At 51.3% G+C, this 23,995-nt stretch overlaps 1 protein-coding gene across 1 annotated transcript; it reads right to left on the bottom strand.

Moving 5' to 3' along the window:
- Window positions 1-21,546: 21,546 nt before the first annotated feature.
- On the bottom strand, window positions 21,547-23,775 carry LOC144174403 (heat shock protein 70 A1-like). Its single transcript, XM_077703087.1, has one exon. The coding sequence runs from the start codon at window positions 23,607-23,609 to the stop codon at window positions 21,762-21,764; it is 1,848 nt and encodes a 615-aa protein (XP_077559213.1). The 5' UTR covers window positions 23,610-23,775; the 3' UTR covers window positions 21,547-21,761.
- Between the last annotated feature and the right edge of the window lie 220 nt (window positions 23,776-23,995).

The raw sequence follows: 23,995 nt of genomic DNA, 5'->3' as shown, positions 1-23,995 counted from the left end.
CGCTCATGCCAGTCCTTTCAACAGCGATTACTCTGTAGTTATTTAGCGAAATGTAAGCTTCTTTTGCGCAGCTCACATTGGGGGTGAAAACTTGCTTTGTGCACAGTTTCAAGTCTCGCACGTTGCGCGACTAAGTTCCTGAGCCATGGAAACTATCCCATAGAAATGCATGGGGAGTAAGATTTGACAGCGAATTGCACACAAAATATTCATAATCTTGAAAACTTCTTTTAGTGTTGTCATCGCCACGTTGACTGCTTGCTTTCTGCCAAATATCACTATCCTGAAGTGGATTTGCTAGGTTCCTGAGAGGTCGGAATTTTAAGCGAGAAAGCTTTGTATTTCAGTGTTTTCAATTGCTTTGCTGCATTTTTATTAGTGAATTTTTCTTGGGTGTATTCTAAATAGGCGCTACGTCTCCTGTGTGCATGTGGAGTAGGAACCGTTTTTATGCTGGGATATTTTAATTCCAAATAAATTGCTTTTTGTCTGAAATTGCAGAATGAACCGATTGTTGTGGTGTTTTTTGAAAAATAAAGTCTGAGCTTGTTTTTTCTCCTTTTTTATGTTTCAAAATAGCTTGTCCTGTTTTGTTTGCTTGTAACTGCCTATAGTTCCATCGTGAGGAGGGGGGAGGGGGGGCTAGTAGCAGGCGGAGCGAAAACACGCTGCCTCGCGGGAAATAGCGGAACGCTCTTGAGGCGTAACGAGATGCTTTCCAAGAGAGAGTAATACTACCCGTGCATGCAGTATCCGGGAACGCCGCAGCCAATAGAGCTTATTCACACCTAAAGGGAGTGACGGAACGCTGCCTTGGCGTTGGCATTGCAATTCCCACACAGGGTTCAAGTACTCCGCTTCCAAAGCAGCAAGTAAATCCCACGAGGAGTGTTTCGCCTCTCGTTTGGCCGCCCCGCGCTACTCCTCGGAAGAGTAGCCCAATGCTTCCAAAGGGAGTGAAGTATGGGACAAGAGTTTTTTACTCGTAGACAGAGTGCCCAGCACTCCTCGACTTAGAGTGTAGTTCGACCGCTTATCCGCGGTAGGATCGTGCCGGCGGAACCTGCCCGAGGCAGGAGCACGAAGAAAGGCTAGCAAGTGGGGAAGGGCCGGAGAAAGATGAAGGGTACACGCCCCCTCGGCAACGACACCCTCTACACTCTATTTATATGTGTTTTATTTTCGCAAGGGCATCTAGGGCCAAAATGTGCCGAGACAACATGTGTTACGGAAGCTATGTCCGCGTGCTCTTTCCACTCCATTTTTATCCTATACCGCCCGCTCCGGTGACGCAGCGACGTGGCTCTATTGACAGAGCTACGCCGAAATTCGGCCAACATGTTTCATCTATTACTCAGGTGATCATGAAAAGTTGCACAAATAATCCATACATACTGTAATGGTCCCGCTCAGTGACAATTGTGTAATAAAGCGACCCTAACTTCCCCTACCAAAAAGATGCCGAAGCGTTTTGCCAGTATGTAGACACGTGTAACCTCTCTCAGTGCATACGGATTTGTTCTGCACGTATTTGATCCAAGTGGAATAAGTTTTCTTTAATTTCAGCCTCGTCGCATCGGCACTCTATCCACCAGTGTTAGCGATGTATTGAATCGAAAATCAACATACATTGGGATCCAGATACAAAACCCCGTAGACAAATTCACGAGCACGATTCACGTGACCGAAGCATACCTCTGAAGCTGGTTCCTCACTGCCCTGAGTAACTTCACAACGCAGCAGCGATCACCGAAAAATACCAGTCTTAGCATCTTTCTGCGATATACATAACCAAATACTGCATGTAGATTCGTTAGTGAAGGGCAACGTTAGATTTGGCTTGGTTAGGTTCGATTAGTTTACGCTACGTTATGTCACGTGGTTTTGCGTTGGGTTAGTTGCATCATACTTGGCCGCAGCACGTCATCTCTCCTCGCACTAAAATGGTATCAGAAATTTGTGACTGCAGTCCACATTTAGGACGCACATGCACGTGCGACTCAAGCATCGCAAAATATCTGTAGAAATTCAGACAATTGTCTACTGATACGTAGCATTTTTATGCCGCTAGCGTAGAGTACTTTATCGCCATTTTTTTCTTACTTCCGTCTGATTAGTTATCTCCATTTACACTATTATAACGATCAGAGGTGTTACTTCCGCCAAATCTGCATTTTTCTGGAAATGCAGGGCGTTACACGGTTCGCCATTTTCGCTCTTTTTATATATTTTTTTACTTTTTTGTTTTTCGTAATTCTGTTCGGCCAATTTCTCCATTTACGCTATTATAACTAATACTGGTGGAGCTTCCGACATCTGCATTTTAGCGGGAAGTCGGAAACGGTTTGCCATTTCGCTATTTATATATTTTTCTTATTTTTCTGGGTTTTTTCTTTTCAAATTCTGTTCGACCATTTATCTCCATTTCGCTATTATAACGATTAAAGGTAGAACTTCTGCGAAATTCCATTGCTGTGGAAATGCAAGGCGTTACACGGTCATGGCTGTGGTGGTACTACGCCTAGAATGCTACGCAACAGTAGCGCAGCGATGCTTTCAGCATTCAAAGCGCAGCCTAACGAACGAGAGCGTCAATATTCGCTGAACTTAAGGCTGCGTCTGTTGGCAAGGAACTCAGTCCTTGTCGACAGGTGGCAGCACCTTTGCAGGACCCCTGATATAGAATTCACGTTCTTTCGCGTTACAGCATATTCTCGGCATTGTCGTAGATTGCTGGGTATCGTTCACATTACAACGAATCTTTGTCAGCATGCCAAAACACAGTAAAACGCTTCGTCTTCTAACCAAAAAATTTTTGGTTGCCGGGAAAAGGATGTTTCAACGATAATCGCCGTAGGACAAAGCGTTCCTTTTGTCAACGCATCAGTACACTTACTGGCTTCCTGTGGCCGCGGTTGTTTGCCGCCTCCTGAAAAGAGTAAAGGAATCGGATCGCTCTTATTTTGCACCGGTGGAGAGAACAAACACGCAAAGTGCTAATCGTCCGAAAAGTCGATTCTAGCCGATTGCGGAAATCATCTCTGATTTTGCCGCTGACTCTTCGAAATGTAAGCGCTAGGGGTAAGTATAGGTGAGGTATAGGCTCTCGCGTCCACAGCGTGCATGTATGCATCTTTTGATTACGCCTGCACACATAGTAGAGCATTTTACCGAAATTGAAACTGAACCAAAGCTATGAGAGCCTGGGCTGCAGAGGCTCACTGTATTTAATACTTGCAAAATGCACGTCATGAGCAGGAATTCCCGCAATCATTCACTTCACGTTTAAGGGTTATCGTGTATGAAAAAACGCTTCGACAAGCTCCACCAATGGCGTTTTCTTTCATGCATTTGCGATTCGTGCTGTGTGAAATTGTACAGCGGAAAAGTACGTAGGGCGTTGATACCTGTTAACGATTTCGGATTTTCTGCGTTACAAGTATGGTCAATGCTGCTGCTGCAAGTGAAATATTTATATTCGCGACACCCCTATCAACCCACGGTGGTCAACTGCCGCTTACATTTTTAGGGTCCCTTTAAAATTGTTGAACCATCTTTCTCCTCCAAACGGGTGATGTCGCGTGCTTCTGTAAGCTTTCCGTGAGCTATAAACAGTGGAAGGGACGGAGAAGAAAGAACGCTTTCCAGCAATTCTAACAATCCGGCTAACATGGTAACAGTCTAACATGGCAACATTCCGGCCAAGTCATCATCATCTGCCACTGCTTGCAGCTCCGAAGTTTTCGGGTTCTTCACCCGGAGGGCCAAGAACGCAGCCACGCGACGAACTTTTCCGCATAGTTGCGTAAGAAGAAACATGTGGTCCTTTGAAATGCCTTCCTGCACGAAATCGAAAAACAGACCAACCAGGATAAAAATTCACCAGCCATTCAACTATGGGAAGGTGGTTGTCGATTGAATTAGCTTAGTGCTTTGGAGGGGTTAGAGAGCTGTGGTTCCCCGGCGACTGTGTGTCAGAATTTAGTGTCTGCGGTCTGGTCGTTATCGAACCACATTCTACCATACACGTTGCATCTCTAGTCGAAATGAGTATCGAGAAAGTATCGTTGGAAACTCGTTTCCCGGCCAATGAGCTCTTCCAAGCTGCCTCCCTCATGTCGAAGTCGTTTTCCGGCATTCTGTGGCTCACGATATGCATTGACGGTTTTTATTGATTGTTGTGTTTAACGCGCCGAAGCTACCCCTGGGCCATAAAGTGCTCCATACTGGAGGGCTCAGGATTAATTTTGACCACCTGGGAATCTTTAACGCTTGCCGACATTTCGACACACCGGCGTTTTCGCTTATCGCCTTTATCGGAAAAGCAGCCGCCGCGGCCAGGGTCGAACCCATGTCCTTGGGCTCAGCAGCACAACGCCATAGCCACTTGGAACTTAGTCTGTTTTCTCTCGTCCCGTACATGCCGTCTCGCAGGCACGCTCATCGGGCGCCACATTAATTTCGGCACGCCAAGCACCGTTTGCATCGCGCATTTTTCGTTATGAGTAAGCTTAACTTCACTATGCAGTAAACTGTGAGAGAAAGCCAGCTGACAAAGACGAAATCTGTACGATCTCCTTAATTTCAGGTTCACTTCTAAATACAAACCCATTGATGGGTAGATTTGTTCCTCCCGAGACGGCACAATCCTTCTTTTATATCAAAATATGAAAATCCAAGGACCACCTCGGTGGAACCTTGGTCTTTTTAAGCTAATCAAGCTCACACCGATTGCCTTGAAGTCGGTTGCACTTTAAGAGAAAGATGCATTCCTGGAAAGAGGTTTTCCGGAGAAATATAAGCATTCTTGTATCAAAATATAATGGCCCTTGGACGTTAGCGGTGTATCCTAGGTCTTTGTAAGCTGCCTTTCTCACACTTCGTTTTTCCACGCGGACGCTGTATAATCCCACATCTTCGATTTAGACAGCTTCCCTATCAAAAAGGGGTGAGCTTGTGGGTCACTGTCGTTTGCACAGTAGACAAACGAGCCTTTTTTTTTCTCCCCACACACACACACCAAGAGACAAACTATCTCTGTTGATTTGTAGTCGCAGGCAGACTACGATTGTTGCTAAGGGTGAAAGTGAACAGCTACGAGAATTGCGGAAGGAACACTCGCTTACGGGCGCTGCCTCGAGTTACACCAGGGAGGGGTTGGTACTTCGAAAGCCCCTTTTTATTGGTAGTACGTTCGCCCAAGACTTTATGCATTTAAGCACAACTCAACAACGCTTTAGCCGCGTTGGGTCATTGAGTCTAGTTCCTATATAGGCGCCGTGCACCGCCCAAATAACTTGGCCTTCCGTGACAAAGTGGAATCCCTTACCCTTCCGGTTCGAACCGAGCGCATTAAAAGGGTGAGCGCTGCACGAAGCTCGAGGCATCACTTACATGTAGACGCTGGGGGGTGACAGTTGGGCGGATTTCGGCCGAGACCACGTCGGAGATGGGCACTTTGCGGGCCGCCAATCCTGGTGCGTCTGCCTCCTCCCTCGATGGTCCTGCGCCTCCCCACACTCTGTCTGGGAGTTCACAGAAAGAAAGGATTGTGAAAAGCCCCTTCAAACAGATAAAGGCTGCACAGTAGCTGGTGCTATGTGCCGTACATATAATACATCATAAGAAAAAATGTGTCTCTAAGTTTTCCTTCTAGCTACTACAAAAGCGGGCGGCAATTACTATTGTTTATTGTTGTTTATTGTTGTTTATTGGGTGGTGCCCACCAACAGCACTAGGCCTTCTTGGGCGGTGCACACAAAAAGGACAGGGCGACACACAGATAAACAAACGGTAAACATGGAGACTGGTTATGAAGTGCAGGGGTCACAAAGTACATAGTACCACCGCACACGCGCGTGCTCGCAGGTACGCACACGCACTCACACACACGTAAGCACGCATGCATGCGCGCACGCACACGCACGCACACACACACACACACACACACACACACACACACACACACACACACACACACTCAATTTATACATTTAAGGAATTAAGATTACAGTCAGGTACATTAGCACGCGCTGAGACAGGGCTTGTGACAAGGTATACTACAAAGTGCATTGGCATACACGCAAGTTCAGTACAATCCACCGTCGTAACTTACTGGGGAACATGGATACTGGAAATAAGTACATATAAAGCAAAATTTATATGTATGCACGGCACATACGCTCGTGAGTGCAAACAAAACATACATACACGCATGCCCACGCGGGTGCATGTGAAGGTGAACAAGTGCAGGCAAATGCGCACGTGCATGCATGCACACACACATACATGGGTACACGGGAGTATGTGTACGGCAAACGGTGCAAGTGTAGAAAATGGGAAGGGAGCGGAAAACACGAACACGAGATAACTTCTATACCATACTGAATGGGCAACAGCGGCTTCAAATGCATGCATTTTTCAGGGCGCGTTTAAAAGAGTTAACATTGCCGGAAAAGACGTCCAAAGATGCACGAAAGTCATCATTATACGCACGTTGCACACGGCACACTGGAGACAGCATCTCTGAGGTGGTCACATCGAAGCAAAGGTGGGGGCGGAGAGCTCGAATTGGTGCCCTTAGCCGAACAGAGCTCACTAATTTCGGGCTGTCGAATCTGGAGTGGATACACTTGAACAAAAACACTAAATCGCGGTTTGTGCGTCTAGATTGCAGTTCTTCGAGCTTCAGCCGCTTGATGACATCCTTGTAAGCGTATTTCTCGTGTAGGGTGTAGCGGCGAGAGAAGATGCGCGTGAACCTTTTCTGAACCCTTTCCAAGCGCAAAGACGACGACGCACTCATGCAGTTCCAGACTGCCGATTCAAACTCCAGCTTTGGGAGTACAAGGGCTTTGTACAGAGCAAGGAAACACGAACCTCCGGAGAAGTCCCTTGTTGCACGAGAGATAATGCCCAAAGTCCGAAGAGATGAGCGTGCGCGGTAGTTAACATGCGGTGTGAATCGTAGTTTCGAATCCATCAGAACGCCCAAATCACGTGTTTCGCTTACTCTTCTTATCGTCAGAGAGTCGAGGTGGTAAGGGAAGGTTAAAGGAGAGGTTTTTCGAGTGTATGTAATTGTAACGGTCTTCAATGGATTCAAATCTAAGTAGTTAGTTTTGCACCAGAGGGAGATTGCTTGTACGTCGCGTTGAAGCTGGGCGCAGTCCGCCTGTGATCCCACTGCGCGATAGAGTTTCATGTCGTCTGCAAACTGCAAGAGATGAATGCTTTATAATTAACTGCACATCATTCACAAATAAGTTAAACAATAAAGGACCGAGAATAGAGCCCTGGGGAACCCCGGACGGTACAGTGAAGCTGCGAGACTTAGCACCAGCGTTCTGAACAAAGTTTGTTCTCTGTTTGAGGTAGGTTGCAAACCACTCGCAGAAAGCAGGAGCCAAGCCATAAGCAGACAGTTTGCGAAGGAGCAAATCATGGTTTACGCGGTCGAAGGCCTTGCTGCAGTTGAAGTAGATGCATCCATTTGTTGACGTGAAAGTATGTACTTGCCGGAGTCACTCAGAAAGCAGGCAAGGTTTGATTCGACGGACCGGGCAGGTATAAAACCGTGCTGATTACTATGAATGAGGGGCCGGATTTTGGACAAGAGATAACGGTGTACTATTTTTTCGAAAACTTTTGAGAAAGAACAAAGGAGAGATATTGGTCGATAGTTCCCAGGCACCGACGCATTTCCGGACTTATGGAGAGCAAAAAACAACGCCGGGTTTCCAATTTGTCGGAAAGTGCCGCTCTTCAAGCGAGAGAGAAAAAATGTGGCAGAGCAACGGCGCGAAAATGGCAGAGCAACCTTTTACAATGAAGCATGGGATGTTATCCTGGCCTGAGGATTTCTTCGAAGGTAGGCTGCGGATAGCAGCCGTGACATCCTCAACGGTTATGTTGGGCGTGTGTATGACATCACCTATCTGCGCGAGCCGAAGCGGGAAGCCGCTGTCGCGTGACGAGGAGTACGCGGACAAGAAGTGTTTCGTGAATATTTCAACAATGCTGGCTGGGTCGGAAACGATGGTGTCGCCATCCTGCAGAGTAATCCGCTCAGGGGCCTTTCTTGTGCGCGTGCTAAAGATCCGCCAGAAGTCGCTCGGCGATCGGGTAAGCGAAGATTCTGTGAAGTCCGAAAAATGTTTTTTGTCGCGAGCGAGCAGCACTTTCACAAGTGAGCGCTGTTCTTTGAAGTTAGTGTCGGCGGACGTGTCGTTTTTAGCTTTCCTTAGTTTGTGGAATCGACGCTTACTGCGCAGCGCGCTGCGGAGTTCTTTGCTGAACCAGAAAGGGAATTGATGAGGGCGCTTAGACTTTTTTGGTATGTGCTCGTCCATTGCTTTTTGGACAATTTTTGTGAGCAGCTGCACCGCTGCGTCTGCATTATGCGATGTGTAGACTGGCTCCCAATTCGTCTCCTGGAGCGTTATGTAGAGGGCATTATAATCGCCACGGGGAAAATCAAAGAATGGGGTCTCCATGCGCCGCTCATAGGCAACCGGTAGTGTCAGAGAACTAGGACGAAGGCAGCGGATGTCACCAAAGAGCCGCTCTTTTTCAACTAACTGAGCTGCGTTCCCACGGAGCACGTGTTGATGATTTATTACTTATGTCAGCGGCTGTCAACCCTCTCGGGATCCTTTTCGGACTTCCAAACGTGAGGGGCGGCCCCAGTACGAACTACGTTGATCGTGTCCCTAGTCAAGCAATTTTCAAATGAAGATAAAGTCGCCAATATAATTATTCAGCGCGCGCCTTTTATGTTTGACCTATCCGCTGGTGCGTGTCACATTGCCCAACAATTAGCAATTATATAGCTCCTGCCGCCGAAACTCCCCCAGCCTTTTGCGGTTGTGGCTTTCTCGCATGGCTGGCATGTGGCGCAAAAAGCTAACGCTAACACATGGACCACGCAGAAGTGATGTAGCAAAGCCACCTTCTTGCATTTCCATCAAGGTAGAGCATAAAGGAGAAATGAATGAGAGAGAGAGAGAGAGAGAGAGAGAGAGAGAGAGAGAGAGAGAGAGAGAGAGAGAGAGAGAGAGAGAGAGAGAGAGAGAGAGAGAGAGAGAGAGAGAGAGAGAGAGAGAGAGAGAGAGAGAGAGAGAGAGAGAGAGAGAGAGAGAGCTTCGGGGAGGGCTTGGCGGACCCCTGAAGTGCCCTCCCTGACCTCCTGCAGTTTTTGTGGACCCCCATTTGCGAACTCCTGACCTAGACTACATGAGTTAATTTGTATCTCATCGTTCTTGCTTCTATCCAGTTGGCCTTTGCCACAGAGTAGAGCAAGCTGCCTGTGTTAGGAATATGCTTTGGGCCCGTAATAGAAGCCCCGTAAAAGGTCACCGTGCTTACTTTTGGGGGCAGTGCGATGGGCACTGATACGGGGCCGCAGACAAATTGTTGAACGGAGAAAGCGCCGGATTAAGGGACCAGGATATCCAGCAGTGCGGGATTCGAACGCGAGCTTGCCGCAGGCGGAGGTGGTGGTGATGGTGGTTCCAGTGAAATGGCGCGTACCCACTCAGAGGGATTGGCCAGGAAATGGGCGCCTAAGCGAAAGAAATTAGGTAATTTTTGTAGGGAAAGAAAAATATTTAAATATTAGGATGGATTAGCAGTAGATAACTACAGAAATAAAAGTAAGGAGATTAGAGAAAAAAAGAAAAAAAAGATAAAAACGAACACCATTTAATGAAAGTAAGAAACATGACGAAAGTGGTACAGACGAAGCAGTGAGCTGGGCGCGCATATTCTTGACAAGGGATTCCAGTAGGGCTAAACGATGTCTAGCACGGCAGACGGCCTAGTGCGAGCAGCGCTGGCACGCGAGCCTCGCTACCACTTCTTCTTTCCCGCTCCAGCAATGTTGTCCAATTTCTTCCTTTTGTTTTGACACATACCCAAGTGGGGGGCTGGTGGTGGGGGAGGGGAGAGGTAAGGCCGAGAAGAGGGCCTCTGCACTCTTGGAGAGGAATTCGACCCCGTATCCTATATCCCTATTTGTCTCAGACTCATTCCGCAGAGATATAAGGGCCGAACGCAATTTCCCTTTCATAACTTCGTAATTAACCAACGTCCGCAATACATGTTCCGATGTACACGGGGAAACATCAACACGCAAAACTACCGGTATGTGGTTGCTAGTCGAAAGGAAATCTACTGTACTCCACGAAGAGACAAACATCCTTTGCAAAAGCTAAGTCCTAGACTGATCGCACTTGGCTCCTAAAAAAGAAAAATGCCGCACTTTCCGTATTCAATGTCGCACAATCGCCAGCCACAGGTGTTTGTTTTAAAGCCCCAACTGACGCAATGTGAGTTGAAGTCACCGTTGACCACGATGTTTTACAACGAAAGAGCAAGATCGAGGGAAACCGTTGAAGTCATTCCGTTCGTGAAATATTAACCTAAAAAAAAGAAAGGCACCCAGGGGTGGTGGTGGTGGTAAAACATTTTTTTATTGAGCAGCCAAGGGAGCTGGAAAGGGACGTGGTCAGCCTCCTACGTCCAGGAGGCCGCGAGCCTGAGGGGGGAATGTATTTATCGCTAGCAGTTCCCAGCTCGCTGACAAGAACGGGAAACACAGTTTGATTTTTTGGCAAAATTTGGATGATACAAGACTCACTCATCCACCACCTCGGGTCGCCCAAAGTAATGTACGGCCTGCGCGTGGTGCGCGTGAGAGTGAGCGTGCGAGCTGCGCGGCGTGATGTTGATTGGACAAAAAAGAAAGACATCAACGCCTGTCAACAGAACGTTCCTCGAGCTGTCGTTGCAGTTGGCGTCATAATAATGCGTGTACCAAATAAACAGTACGCGTTAAGGAACCGACAAAGCTGTACAATTCTGCGAAGAAAGCGAAAAAGAAACATATTTTAATAGATTCCCACTATTGCGCGAAGAATTTACCGCCCCAGCTACATCTCATTTGTGCAATGCGGCCGAATTGACAACGGTGCCCCCTATACAAGTGCTTGTACGTATGATCGAAAAAGGCTAAATAATAAATTACGATCGTTTCTTTTAGAAGGAGCTGCTATGTGGCTCAATAACGCGCCAAGCGATTGCCAGTTGTGCAACCAAGAAATCCGAGCCCCTATCCAGCACCGGCGATGCCAGCCCCGGCCGACAGTCTGAAAACCGCACTTACAGACCTCCCGAAGTGGTGGACCGCATTCATTCTATTGCTGCCATCGGCACGTGAGCACGTATACCTTTAAATGGCGAGTAATTCAGCTGCCAACTGGTGCGCCAAAGCTTATTATTTGTTTTTTCTTCAGAGCTCGCACACGCTCCTGGTGTGTGCGAGCGTGTTTGGCCATTACGCGACGACGGTGTAGCGCCTATAAAAAATTCCCCGCGTTTCCCCGAGGGGAAGAATGTGAAAGTGCGAATGCACGAGTTGAATTTGCGCGGTTCGGTAATGTTCGCGAAAGAGAGATCACACACACACACACAACTACAAAGAAAGAAAGATGCATTTATTCACAGACACCTATTTGTGTTGTCGTTGTACTTGATTGCTAGAGCGGATCTCAGCTTTGAAATTTCGTGTCAGTACTCCTTTAAGCGGGTGCATTAGCCCTTCTCACGCCCGATTCCTGGCCAATCCCCCACGTGGGTATGTGCCATGTCAGCGGCCAGGCAGCGCGCGCCCATCTCCCCCAGTTGCCAAGGAAGACGAGGAGATTCCTGGCCAATCCCCCACGTGGGTATGCTATGCGGACATCGCCGGTGGATGCAGGTTCAGGGTCGCTTAAGAAGTACATCGCACTTAAAATTGAGGGAGTGTCTGATGGGCAGTGTTCAAGGGTTCTAATGCTGTCGGAGCGAATGTTCTTTTTGCAGTCGTTTTCGCAAGCCCGTTTGCAGTAACCTTGTCTTCCCTGTTTGTGTTCCTGCGTATGTTTTAAGGTCGCCTCGTTGTCCAAACTGCGGCAAACTCGCTCCGAACTCACACGCAAGGTCGCCAATCACGCTACCTGACGCGGTCGTCAACGGAGGGCTCTTCGTAACCAAGGTCATTCAGGTGTCACTTCGCTGATGCTGGACACTTTTTGGATGAACAAGCGACCGTGAAACACCCTTGTGGACGATCTCGTGGTTATATCCGATTCCACAAATGTTTCCTCACGGGACACATAGGTGGTCAATGCTCCCTAGCGCCTTGACCTCCGCCGACAGCGACGAGGGGTGGCTGGCGCGCAGCCTGCTCGGTCTCTGTCATGGCCGCTCTGCAAACAGTGTTGACAAAATGCAGAGGGGAAGCGGTGGAAAGAGCCTGCACATCGCAAGTTGTTGCCACGTTCCCCGCCGCGTCCAAGACTTAATATGTCTTGGGTTTTAGGCGTTAAGCTACGATTCTGCCCGAAGGGTATGCAGAGGCAGAACGGCGGAGCTCTTTCAGCAGTTGCATGAAAGAATAGAAGTAGTGTTCCACGCGAAGCGGTTGATGGCGCTGGGAGCGCACAAGAAATGCCGGGCTTGTACCCACTATGAAACGGAATCCCGCGATCTGATACACCGAGCCATTGCCGACGGTGTACCTGAAGATCAACCACCACCCCCTGAGTGGCTACACGGAGATTCTCGCCCACTACAGGCACACTCGCCGTCGCCTCCCACCCCCACACTGGCGCCTCTCCAAAGAAGACGCTACAACTTGGCGGCGGCTCCAAGCGCATACCTACCCACATCCCAACCGCCTCCACCTCATCTTCCCCACCCAACACCCTTCCATATACTATGGGAGTGCCAACATAGTTAGGACCTACCCCCCCTTCCCAACCCCACCTACGAGCAGTGGAGGGCTTCCCTGGCCAGCCCAGACCCGGATACCCAGCTCAAACTGGTGACCAGAGCAAGGACAGCCAGCCGAAATCAAACCATCCAAATATGCCTTCCACGGGGCGAGGCCCATTCATCAGCATCTGCTCGATAAATAAAAAAATATTTATTCCTTTCTCTCTCTCTCTTTCTCGCGTGGTTGAGACTAGTGTTGGGTAATCCCCCTGAAGCACGGTAAAGTGCGCGAGCTCAGTTGTCTCCATGGCTAGGCCTGCAAAGGCTCGGGCTTTGGGTTGGACAAATTCGTTGCCTGCAGGGAGGAATAGCCGTAGCCGCGGTTCCCACGCAGTTCCGACGTCCTCGTCTAGTTGCTTTGTCGTCCGAGTGTGGATTGTGATGTGACGTCCCCATGTTTTAAACCAATCAATGAATCAATTTATAATTGATTGTCGGGTTTAACGTGCCGACGCAATGCAGGCAATGAGGCGCGCCGTAGTGGAGCGCTCCGGATTAATTTTGACCACCCGGGGATCTTTAACATGCGCCGAAATCTGGTGCACACAGGCGTTTTTGCTTTCCGCCTCCATCAGAAAAGCGGCCGCCGTGGCCAGGAATCGAACCCGCGACTCAATCAATTTATAATACCTGAAAATTATACACGGTGGTTGTCGGGCGTTTCGACGTACTATCTGGCGCGGTCCCTGAGAAGAGCAGCGCGGAAATGGAAAGAACGTGTTGCGCGGCGCTTTCAAACGCCGCGCATTCCGAGAATCCGAGAAAGGCCACGCTTGCTCGCACCGTGATGTCCTAACGGCCACCACATGGGGATGGACCCCGACGAAGAGGTCTTACTTTCTCCCCTTCCCCGGCCCTCAGCGGCAAGAGGAAGGGAAGATGAAGATAGACAGACGCGGTCCGGGTGCCGGAGTTCTCGGCCCGTCGTCTTCGGGCTCCTCCCGAGCACTGTTTCTTAGCCGCCCGCTGGGCTGTAAATAAATGTACAGTTTTTGTATCGGAAGCTGAGTTTGTCGGTTGAGGATACCCGGGGTCAGATCCTCAGCGCTACTGCGACTTGGAGGAGAAGAACATCACGAAGATCTTCAACAGCGACGACTCAGCCAGCCGGCGGGCGAGACGGGCCCCTCGACGGACGGAGCACGCGGAGAAATCGCGGTCTGCTGAACGAGATTGGCGGGTGCAGCGAGCTCGCCAGCCAGGTGGAGAAGCGGCTCGACCGGCGCTCAATGGACTTCTCAACGGAGAGAGGGCAATCTCTGCGGCCTGCTGAGCGGCAGAAACGCAGATTGACCAGCGGTCAGCGGATGCAGCAGCAGCCTGCTGACAGGAACGGCTGAAGCAGTGAGCGAGCTGGCCACGCCAGAAGACGGTGACTTCTAGTGCCGCGTGCGGACGCCTCAGCGGAAGGATCCGGATCACCCCTGCAGCCCCGAGAACTAGAACGCGGCCGGCGCCGCGTGGATATGGATCGCCCCCTCGACAGATTCATGCCATCACAAGAAGCACCAAACTGTGCAGGTCAGTGCCTCACTTGATCCTGGGTGTGTGGCTCACCATGACATGTAGGGGATACTTTCTGAGCAGCCCTGAGATAATGGGGGGCGGTTAGCTAGGTATGGTGAGATGGAATCCATGGAATCCACTCACCCAGCTTCGCACTCTCGGTGAGATGGAGCTGTGTGTGAGGGCTGACGATGCAACAAGCGTCAGTATTAGGTCAGCCATGTCGTTCGCTGAGGAGAAGGCCCTACTGTACGCGAAATTGAAGATCGCTGAGGCGGAGTTAGCAGCGGAACGTCCAATGAGTGAGCGTTTGAGAAGCGCTAATAACGCCACCGCCTCACTGATCGGGCAGCGAGCACAAGGGTGCAGCGAGAGCGATGGGAGATTAAATTGCATGAGCATGCTGCAAGGGGTGCTCGTAGATATGCCCTCCCAGGAAGCGCTTGTGCTTGATTGGTTCGCTGGTGCCGAGGCCAGGCTAGACTCCTACTATGTTCCGCCAAAATGGCGAGCAGGGGTAATTCTTCCCTACTTGAGCGTGATGGCTAGAGAGTGCCTAGCTGGACTCTCGGGGGTGCAGCGGAATAACTATGCAGTTCTTAAAGCAGCAGTACTGAAGGGGCTGAAACTGGCTTCAGTTGAGCGTGAGCCCGTCGTCGCACCGTGCGGAGACAAAGAGATTTCCGGCAGCGTGGGCGAGCGAGCGGCCAGTTGCTTTGCAGGATGCAGCAGATGGGAATCGCGCGAAGAATCGGATGCAGTTGGTGTCACGCACAATGCATCTCGTGTTTCTGGAGATACCAAATAGTCGCGAAATTGTGATTGCCATGGGAAGCTTCAGAGAATTGAGAGAGGAAAGTGTAAATCAGGGTACGGCCGCTCATGTAATGCAGCCCCAGGTTTTTGCAGGTAGGACTGCAGTGACTGAAAAAATAGCCTCTCCGGCATTGCATGACAGCGTTAACGTGCCAACGAAGCAGCCCTCTGCTGCTTACGCTGACCAAAGGTGTGTCGTAGAGAATGACGCTTCGTGCGCGTGCGGTGGGACAGTAGTAACCGAACCCGAGGGTTCGCCTAAAAAGGGGCGGAAGCGTCAGTCAGCTTTCCCGAGTGCAGCGTGGCTGCAACGCATGCTTATGAGGCAGCAGCGGTCCCTTCTCGAGCGAAGAGGAGAGGGGTCCCCGATACTGTTGTGCGACGAGGTGCGCCGCATGCCAAGGGTGTTTTCGGACGACGACGGACGGTGCGTACCGCCTTCGAAAGGCCGCTCGCTCTTAATGGGCTAGATGAGGATTGTGGCTATTTTGTCATGGTGACCTGCAGCCAGGGTCATGAGGCACTGCAGCGCTGGTTGTTGTGTCTCCAATTGAACGAACGATGGAGCACGCGCGAAAAGTGTGTGTCGTGTGTGTGAGTTTGGTGTGTGAACATTGCTGAAGTTATGTTTCACAGTGGCGGTGGAAGTGTCGGGCGTTTCGACGCACTAACTGGCGCGGTCCCTGGGAAGAGCAGCGCGGAAATGGAAAGAACGTGTTGCGCGGCGCTTTCAAACGCCGCAAATTCCGAGAAAAGCCGCGCCTGCTCGCACCGGATGTCCTAACGGCCACCACATGGGGATGGACCCCGACGAAGAGGTCTTGCTTTTCCCCCTTCCCTGGCCCTCAGCGGCAAGAGGAAGGGAAGATGAAGACAGACAGAATAACATAACAAAACTTTATTACAGAAGGTGGACGCGTCGGTCAGCATGGGGAAGAAAGGAAGGTGGGGGGAGGGGGCGGTAAGAGAGAGTAGCGTCTGCAGCGTCTGCCGTGCAGTGGCAGGTTGCAGCGGGGTCGTCCACTCCACAAGCCGCTGGACGCCGGGCTTAGACGGAAGAAGTGGCGGAGGCAGTAAATAAATGTGCAGTTTTTGTATCGAAATCTGAGTTTGTCGGTTGAGGATGTCACGTGAACGGATGGTGGGGTGGTCTTTACCAGCTCGGAGAAATGGACACAGGGAAGCCGTTGACTAGTTTAACAACATTCATTTAATGCACACAAAAAAAAAACCCTCATGCAAAGCACTCAATATTTAAACTACACACAAACGATAAACACTCGAGCCTCTACAATCCTGAAATAGAACTCACATACAAACCCCTAACTCAACAGCTCAATATACAATTCATATCAAACCCCAAAAGTATCTACAATACAGTTCTACACTCAGTCCCCTCTAAATACACTCATACAGTTCTAGTTAATTTCTCTCGAACCACAACTCCCTAGTTGTGTCCTTTACAACTGCGTCCCTACTGGACTGGCCTACCCCGCTGAGGTCGGCGCTGACGAGTCGCACCCGTTGCGTGGCCGCGACCCGGTGGTAGCCGTCCTCCTCTCGCTTCGGTGCCGGCGTTCGATGCGCGCGGTCACTACGTGGACGGCGTGGGCTCCGCGCGTCCTCACTCCTTTCCTCTGTGGCTACCCCCTGGTAGCCGCTCTCACTGGGGGTCCTTGATGCCGGCGTTCGACGCGCGCGGTCATCCTTTCGGCGGCGTGCTTCCTCGGTAGCTACCCCCTGGTAGCCGCTGCCGCTGGAGGTTCCAGGTAGGCTTGGCCCGAACGCAGCCTTTCGGGGCCGTCGAGACGAACGTCGACGGAGCGTGGACGCTGGCCGCTGGTGCCCGACCGATGCCGCTGGGGCCACGAAGACACAGGTTCGTGGTGCACCTAGGATGACGGTGCCGATGCGAAGTCGGCCCGCTCCCGCCCAGGCTCGGATGGCGTGGTCGATGGCCTAGCCGCGTCCCCTTGGCTCGTTCAGCGAAGCTCACGTGCTCCGGCCGCCTCCTGGTTGTCTTCGGTTTCTTGCCTCTCGTTGTCTTGCCTCCCCGTCCTTATATGGCCATCTCGCCACTTGTCACCTGCGTGGCCTTCCCTGATTGGCCGACCAGTGTGCTGCCACCTTTTCCCAGGATTCCTTGGTGCGTCGGCGCTGGCGCTTGCTGATTGGCGCGCTCCTGGCGCGCACTTCAAAATTCTCGTTCCTTTGTTCTTCCCTTCTATTTTCGGGGGGTTTCATGCATACCCTCTCGGGGGGTGCCCTTGACACATGACAGAGGATCTGACCCGGGGTGAGATCCTCAGCGCTATTGCGGCTTGGAGGAGAAGCCCCGTGGAAAAGAACATCACGAAGAATATACAGAAGGGGGTCCCAAGGTCGGAGTCTATAGCGGGATCTCCAGGTATTTCCTTGGACAGGATGATGCCTTGAGGATTCCCCTTGATTTGCTCTAGGACTTCTTGGGCCGTTGACGTCAGTGCGAGGCGTCGAGGAAAGAATACTCCGGAGAGGCGCTAACGTCACTTTTTGTGAAGCCGTTTTCTGAGAAGACCCCCCTTCGCCATGTGTCAAGAATCTTGGTGCAAATAGTTTATTCCTCCTCCGCCTCATGCCGGGACGCCTACGGAGACCACTACCCTTTCCCGCACTCTTCTTCGCCTGGCCTTCTCCGCCGCAAATTCCGTCCACATGGCAGCTGACTCGACGAGCTCCGGATCTTCCACCCGGACGTTGCGCTCCCCGAGCCAGCTCCGTCCACTCCTCCCGGCGTTGTCCTCCCGTTCCCGCCTGGCCTCCCCAGCTCCTTGCTTGTGGCCACCTCTCATTGGTCCATTTCCTCCCCTAGTGTGGCTTGCCGCTTCTTTTTCTTCGGCGGAACCACATTGAGGGCAATCCCCGCAGCCCTCATTCGCGCCACGAACACTGTGGGGGAATGTTTTGGCCACGCTGTCTTCGTCGTCGTCGTCACACCGAGCTTTCCCCCTCGCCGCAAGATGGTGAAGGCCAGCTTGTGTGGCGACTTGGCCGAATGGGCGAAAGGAAAATAACAAACTAGCCTGGAGGTCGCGTGCCACGCAATACCTCATTGCCAATCCCTCGCGGATGGCGTTGCGTACCAATTTTTTTCTTCTGTCACCAGGCGACCAAATGCGGAACGGGCACCCCTCGTAACAAACATGTGTATATTGCACGCAAGCAACAGACTTAATTGGCTTCTAATTTTGCTCATCGGCCCCTCGTCTGTTTTATATAATAGCAATCTGGCGTATTTGCACGCGCCTGCCTCAGTTCCCGATATACCGTAGACGTAACTGCCGCAAGTAAAATCAGGTGGCTGAACCAAAAGGAAATAGTTTTTATTGAATGAATTGAGGAATAGCTCATGGTGGTAATGTCACTGACTATAAGGTGCTTTTTACTCGAACAGCGCAACTTGGACGAGAATGAAGCCTAGAAGACGGCACGTCATTTTAATCGTCATTGTTTACATTCACCGTGAATTTTTAAGTATTTTTTTCCTTATTTGTGGATCCAAAATGCTTTTCAGCCACTTTAGAATAAATACAGCACCCAGTAAATAGACAAGAATTTTTTTTCTTCTCCAACCACTTATGTTTGGCCGATCCCCTGATTGGGTACGCGCTATACTCGAAGAAACAACGACGACGCGGGCGCTCGGTCCTCTTTCTTTTTTTCCCTTTCTCTCTCGAATCTACGTACTAAATCCTTTCTTCGGCTGTACCGTTTTACCTTATCTGGTTCTTTTTAATGACAACAATATTCTTGGCCAATCCCCCAGAGTGGGTATGCGCCAGTTTATCGGCCACCACCACTACCACCTTGCCTTGCATACTTGCAAACTTTCGCTTGGAGATTCAGGAATGCGTCCTATTCTGTGATAAAGAACGAACTGCGGTCATAAGCGGTGGCATTGTCCGGGTTGTGGTGTCGCGTCGGCGACAGCCCCGAAGGGGGCGAAGCATACGTGCGCTCGAGTGGAAGAGTCAAGCCAAAGAGACGTTTATTCCGGCTCACGTGCTCACGTCACATACATACACTGACTGGCGTCACAGGTTAGCCCCCTGGTGGTAGAATCGCTGACAGCAAAACCGAAACAGAAACCCCCGGATACTACACGGCTCTTCAATCAGCACGCGTTCGCCACATAAGGGTCCTCAGGTATCACCAAGGACGACCACCTGACCTTCGCTGCTGGACGCACGGCCCCCCGTACCAGCCCGTCCTGAACTTCATCGCAGAGGCAGACGGGACTGCTCGATTAAATTAATAGTTTGTGCAAAGGGCGTACTTGCGCAATAAAACAGCGGTGTCAGAGTAGTCATGCAGGCGCGAATGCTACAAGACGCGAAGCAGTGGCCGGCATTTATCAGCCTCGCAAAAGATGACGAAGATAGGTTCAGTGGAAGCAAGGTGAGGCAAGCAGTGCTGAACATGTCATACATTTGACGTCTGCGTCTGCGCATATGTATACGCGTCCCTTATAAGGGGCGGGGTTATGATCCGGTGCTCGTCATGGCCTTCCTCACTTCGGCGAAGAGCGGCCCATTGCCCCTCATACTTGAACCATAAGGTTACCTCCTTCGTCTCAGCGCAAAGCAGCGGCTGCTTCATTCGGTTACTTCCGCCAGGCGGACACCGGCGTAACTAAAATTACTACAAGAAAATATACCTGTACAGAAATGCAACAACATAGTTCAAGCATCGGGATAGTAGTCCCGCTACCATTGGCAACCGATTCTTACCTTATCGGCACCTCTGCGAGACCTGCTACTTTGGCCCAAGTGCAGCCTTGTGTGTCGTGCATTTCTCTCGTCCCTTGTCATTAATCCGTTTCGAGAGCGCAGCGTTTCCCTCAGTGCGAAGTACGGCAACCTTCTGAACGGGTTGAGATAGTATGTGCCCAAGGAGAAAGGCGGGCTAGGCAGTGGCTATACCCCATTGCGCTGCTGTGCGCACGAGGTCGTGGGTTCGACCACCGGTCGCGGAGTAGACCGTATTTCTGGTGAAAGTGACGTAAAAATGTGTACGCGATTTCAATTGGTCCGCGTTGAGAATGCGAGGTAGGCTAAACGATACTACCCCTCTACAGGAGGCTTCACTGCACAGAACTCTGTTACCATACAAATGAATTCCCACAAACGCATTGATGCAAGAAAATGAACACCATTCCAGAGATAACGTTTTGTTATTATGCTTTCTGATTCAACCTGCTCTTGCTTAAATCCGTTAATTTTGTAGCGTGATCTACACTGGCCGAGGTTGAGCAGTTTCGCGTGGACCCTGGGCCGTGCTGCGCAAGCGCGAGGAGCATTGGATTGGATTGGATTAGATTGTGTTGGGTTGGATTGGATGACGTCATAGCCACGGCAGACGCACTAGCGCTAGCGTCACAAATAAGCTACGCTTAAAGAGTACCGCCACTTCGTGCACCCGGAAGCGTCTGGGGGCTATTTTATTTCTGGCTTGCAGTGTGGCCATCTCTCCCAACGAAACCGCCGCCGATTGTGACGGGATGAGTGCAACCGGCTGCTCTAGCGTCCGCGCAGCAGAGAGAGAGAGGCGCCCAGAAACAAAATGGCTGCGCCCATATGTAAACAAATATCATGCGGTGCCGACCGACCAATGAAAATGCTGGCGGCACATAACAATGAGAGAAAAGAGTGCCGATACTCTAAAAGCCTTTATTTAGCGACGCTAACTGGCGCCGGCGCGTGCCCAGCTGTGCGCCACCGTTGCGCAGTAGCCAAGTCTGACACTGGGCCGGAGCCGCTTGATAGCCGTGTCGCGTGGCTCCATGGAGAGCCGTGCTGCGCATGCGCGAGGAGCAGTGACTGGACTGGATTGCATTGGACTGGACTGGATTGCTAAGCCTTAGCTCACGCTACGTGTATCCTGGCATAGCCCAGCTAAGCCAATGATAATTTTTATCCTTTAAAGCCGTAAAGCACGAATACGATCAGCATGCTCGTACCCATGATTCTGCCTCAGAACTGTTTTTCTGCCACTGTCTTACACGTGGATTAAATGCTACTGGGTTCTTACACGCGTATTCCACTTATCAACCAATAAAAGGCCAGAAATGTGCGTAGAAACGTCTTTTTCTACGCCTGTAAGCTCAAACTTTTACGCTTATCAAGTAATTAATGCAGCAATAACATTTTTTTTTCAACAATTCAAAACCGCGCAGCGGTCTACATGATGTTCACCCCTGATCTGTATCGCGGCGACAAGGAGAGACAAACTGCTAGGTGAATCAGGTTCCTGAATTGATCAGCAACTTCGAACATATTCATTGGCAAAGTACTGAAATGAACACAATGAAACACTGGTTAAATGAAAACCAATCACTGTTTATTTCAGAAATTTTAGAAGACTGCCTTGCAGTGTGTTTCGCTGTCGCTTTTGTTTCGACATCATGACCACACGTGCGCGCACTGGCGAGCGGCCCTGTTTCTTGGCGGCAAAGTTTGTTGCCATGGACGAACAATTTTTTTTTTTGTAAGTTGAAGTTCCTAATCGCAGGCAGCACGATGATCAGGCGCCTGTTCGACCGCATCTTCGGAACAGTGCGCCTCCTAGCCGGCGGCCCCGCCCGGTCACCCCATGTGCATCTTGATCATGAGAGGAGAGCAGACCTCTTGGACTTCCTTCAGCTTGGCCTGGATGTCCCCAGCAGTCGCGTTCAGGTTCGCTTCGAGCCAAGCATTGGCGTCCTTACACTTGGCACTCACGTGCTCCTTCTCCTCGGCAGTGTACCTGTCGCTGGCGACCTCCTTGACGGCCTGCTCCACGCTGAAGATGTAGCTCTGCAGGGAATTCTTGGCCGCCACGCGCTCCCTCTGCGCGATGTCCTCGAGCCGGTACATCTCCGCCTCCTTGAGCATCCGCTCGATCTCCTCTTCGGACAGGCGGCCCTTTTCGGGGGTGATGACGATGCTCTGGGCTTTGCCCGTACTCTCGTCTCTGGCAGCCACGCTGAGGATGCCGTTTTCGTCGATCTCGAAGGTCACGTTGATCTTGGGCACACCCCGGGGCACCGGTGGGATTCCGGAGAGATCGAAACGTCCCAAATGGCGGTTGTCCTTCGTCATTGTCCGTTCTCCTTCGTACACCTGGATCGTCACTCCAGTCTGGTTGTCCGTGAACGTCGTGAACTCTTTCGTAGTCTTGCAGGGCACCTTAGTGTTGCGGACAACGATCTTGCTCATCACTCCACCGGCCGTTTCAATGCCAAGCGACAACGGGGCAACATCCAGAAGCTTGACTTTTTTGAGGTGTTCGTCCTTCACCCCAGCTGTCATGGCGGCACAGACCGCCGCTCCGTATGCGATGGCTTCATCCGGATTGATGTTGAAGCAGGGCTCCTTGTCAAAGAAGTCCTTGACCAGCCGTTGGATTCGAGGAATACGCGTGGAGCCTCCGACCAGAACGACTTCGTCAATCTTCATCTTGTCTACACCGGAGTCGGTCAGTGCAGTCTCGATCGGGCCCAGGATGCTCTTGAACAGGTCCAGGCAGAGATCTTCGAACCGAGCTCGAGTGATCTTCGTGTAGTAGTCGTTTCCGTCGAACAGTGCGTCGATTTCTATGGTGGTTTCGGCAGTGGAGGAAAGCATTCGCTTGGCTCTCTCAGCCGCGGTTCGCAAGCGACGGACTGCGCGCGCCTTGTCCGAGATGTCGACATTAAACTTGCGCTTGATTTCCGCGATGAAGCTATCGACGAGCCGGCTGTCGAAGTCCTCCCCTCCAAGGTGGGTGTCGCCAGCCGTGGCAAGCACATCGAAGGTCTCCGAGTTCTTGATGTTCAGTAGCGAAACGTCGAACGTTCCACCACCCAGGTCAACAATAAGGACTTTCTTCTCACCAGCGGTGATTTTGTCAAGGCCATACGCCAGGGCCGCTGCCGTCGGCTCGTTGAGAATTTTCGGCACGGCGAGACCGGCGATGGTAGCGGCGTCCTTGGTCGCCTGGCGCTGCGAGTCGTTGAAGTAGGCTGGCACGGTGACGCAGGCCAGCGTGACCTTCTTCCCCAGGTAGGCCTCGGCGATCTCGCGCATCTTGGTCAGAATCATGGCTGATATCTCCTCGGGGCTGTAGATCTTCTCTTCTCCCTTGAACGTGACCTTGATTTTAGGGGTGTTGTTATCGTTGACTATTGTGAAGGGGAGGTGTCGCAGGTCGTCCTGTAGCTTGGGATCGTCGTACGTTCGGCCGATGAGCCGCTTGGAGCCGAACACCGTGTTCTCCGGGTTCAGCGCCACCTGCGACTTCGCCGCGTCGCCGATGAGGCGCTCAAACTCCGTAAAGGCCACGTAGCTGGGCGTGGTCCTGTTGCCCTGCTCATTGGCGATAATCTCCACCTTACCGTGCTCGAATATGGCGACGCACGAGTAGGTTGTGCCGAGGTCAATGCCGATGGCCAGCTCCTCCGGTTTCCCTGCCATGCCGGCTGCGGCGACCTCACCAGTCGCAGGGTCCGCTGCTGTTCGGAGAGTGAGCCCTGACCCCGACGAACGACGTTCCAGTCGCGTGACGGTGGCGGCAGCTCACGAGGAAGCACGCTCGCCTTTCTTCTTTGTCTTCCTCTGGATCACTGGCGCCACCTGCATTCTTAGCTGCACCGAAATGCACAGAGGAAGTGGCTGCTGACTACTTCTCGGCCAATCCCTCGCGCATTATACATTACACTTTACGCACGGGTTTTTCCCAGGTAACAAGCCACCCAAATGCGCCTGAAAGTAGCTCTGCAAGTAGTGCTGTAACTATCGCGAAGGCGTCGCAGGCAGGACCCCACGGTGCTGGAATGGGTAGGAGGCGCAACGGGGAGTCC

This window comes from Haemaphysalis longicornis, unplaced genomic scaffold, assembly GCF_048455015.1.
Source record: "Haemaphysalis longicornis isolate Haplotype H1 unplaced genomic scaffold, Haemaphysalis longicornis Haplotype H1 scaffold_3, whole genome shotgun sequence".
NCBI classification, from domain to species: domain Eukaryota; kingdom Metazoa; phylum Arthropoda; class Arachnida; order Ixodida; family Ixodidae; genus Haemaphysalis; species Haemaphysalis longicornis.
Note: the sequence above shows the minus strand (reverse complement) of the source record. Positions and strands in the feature narration are given on the sequence as shown.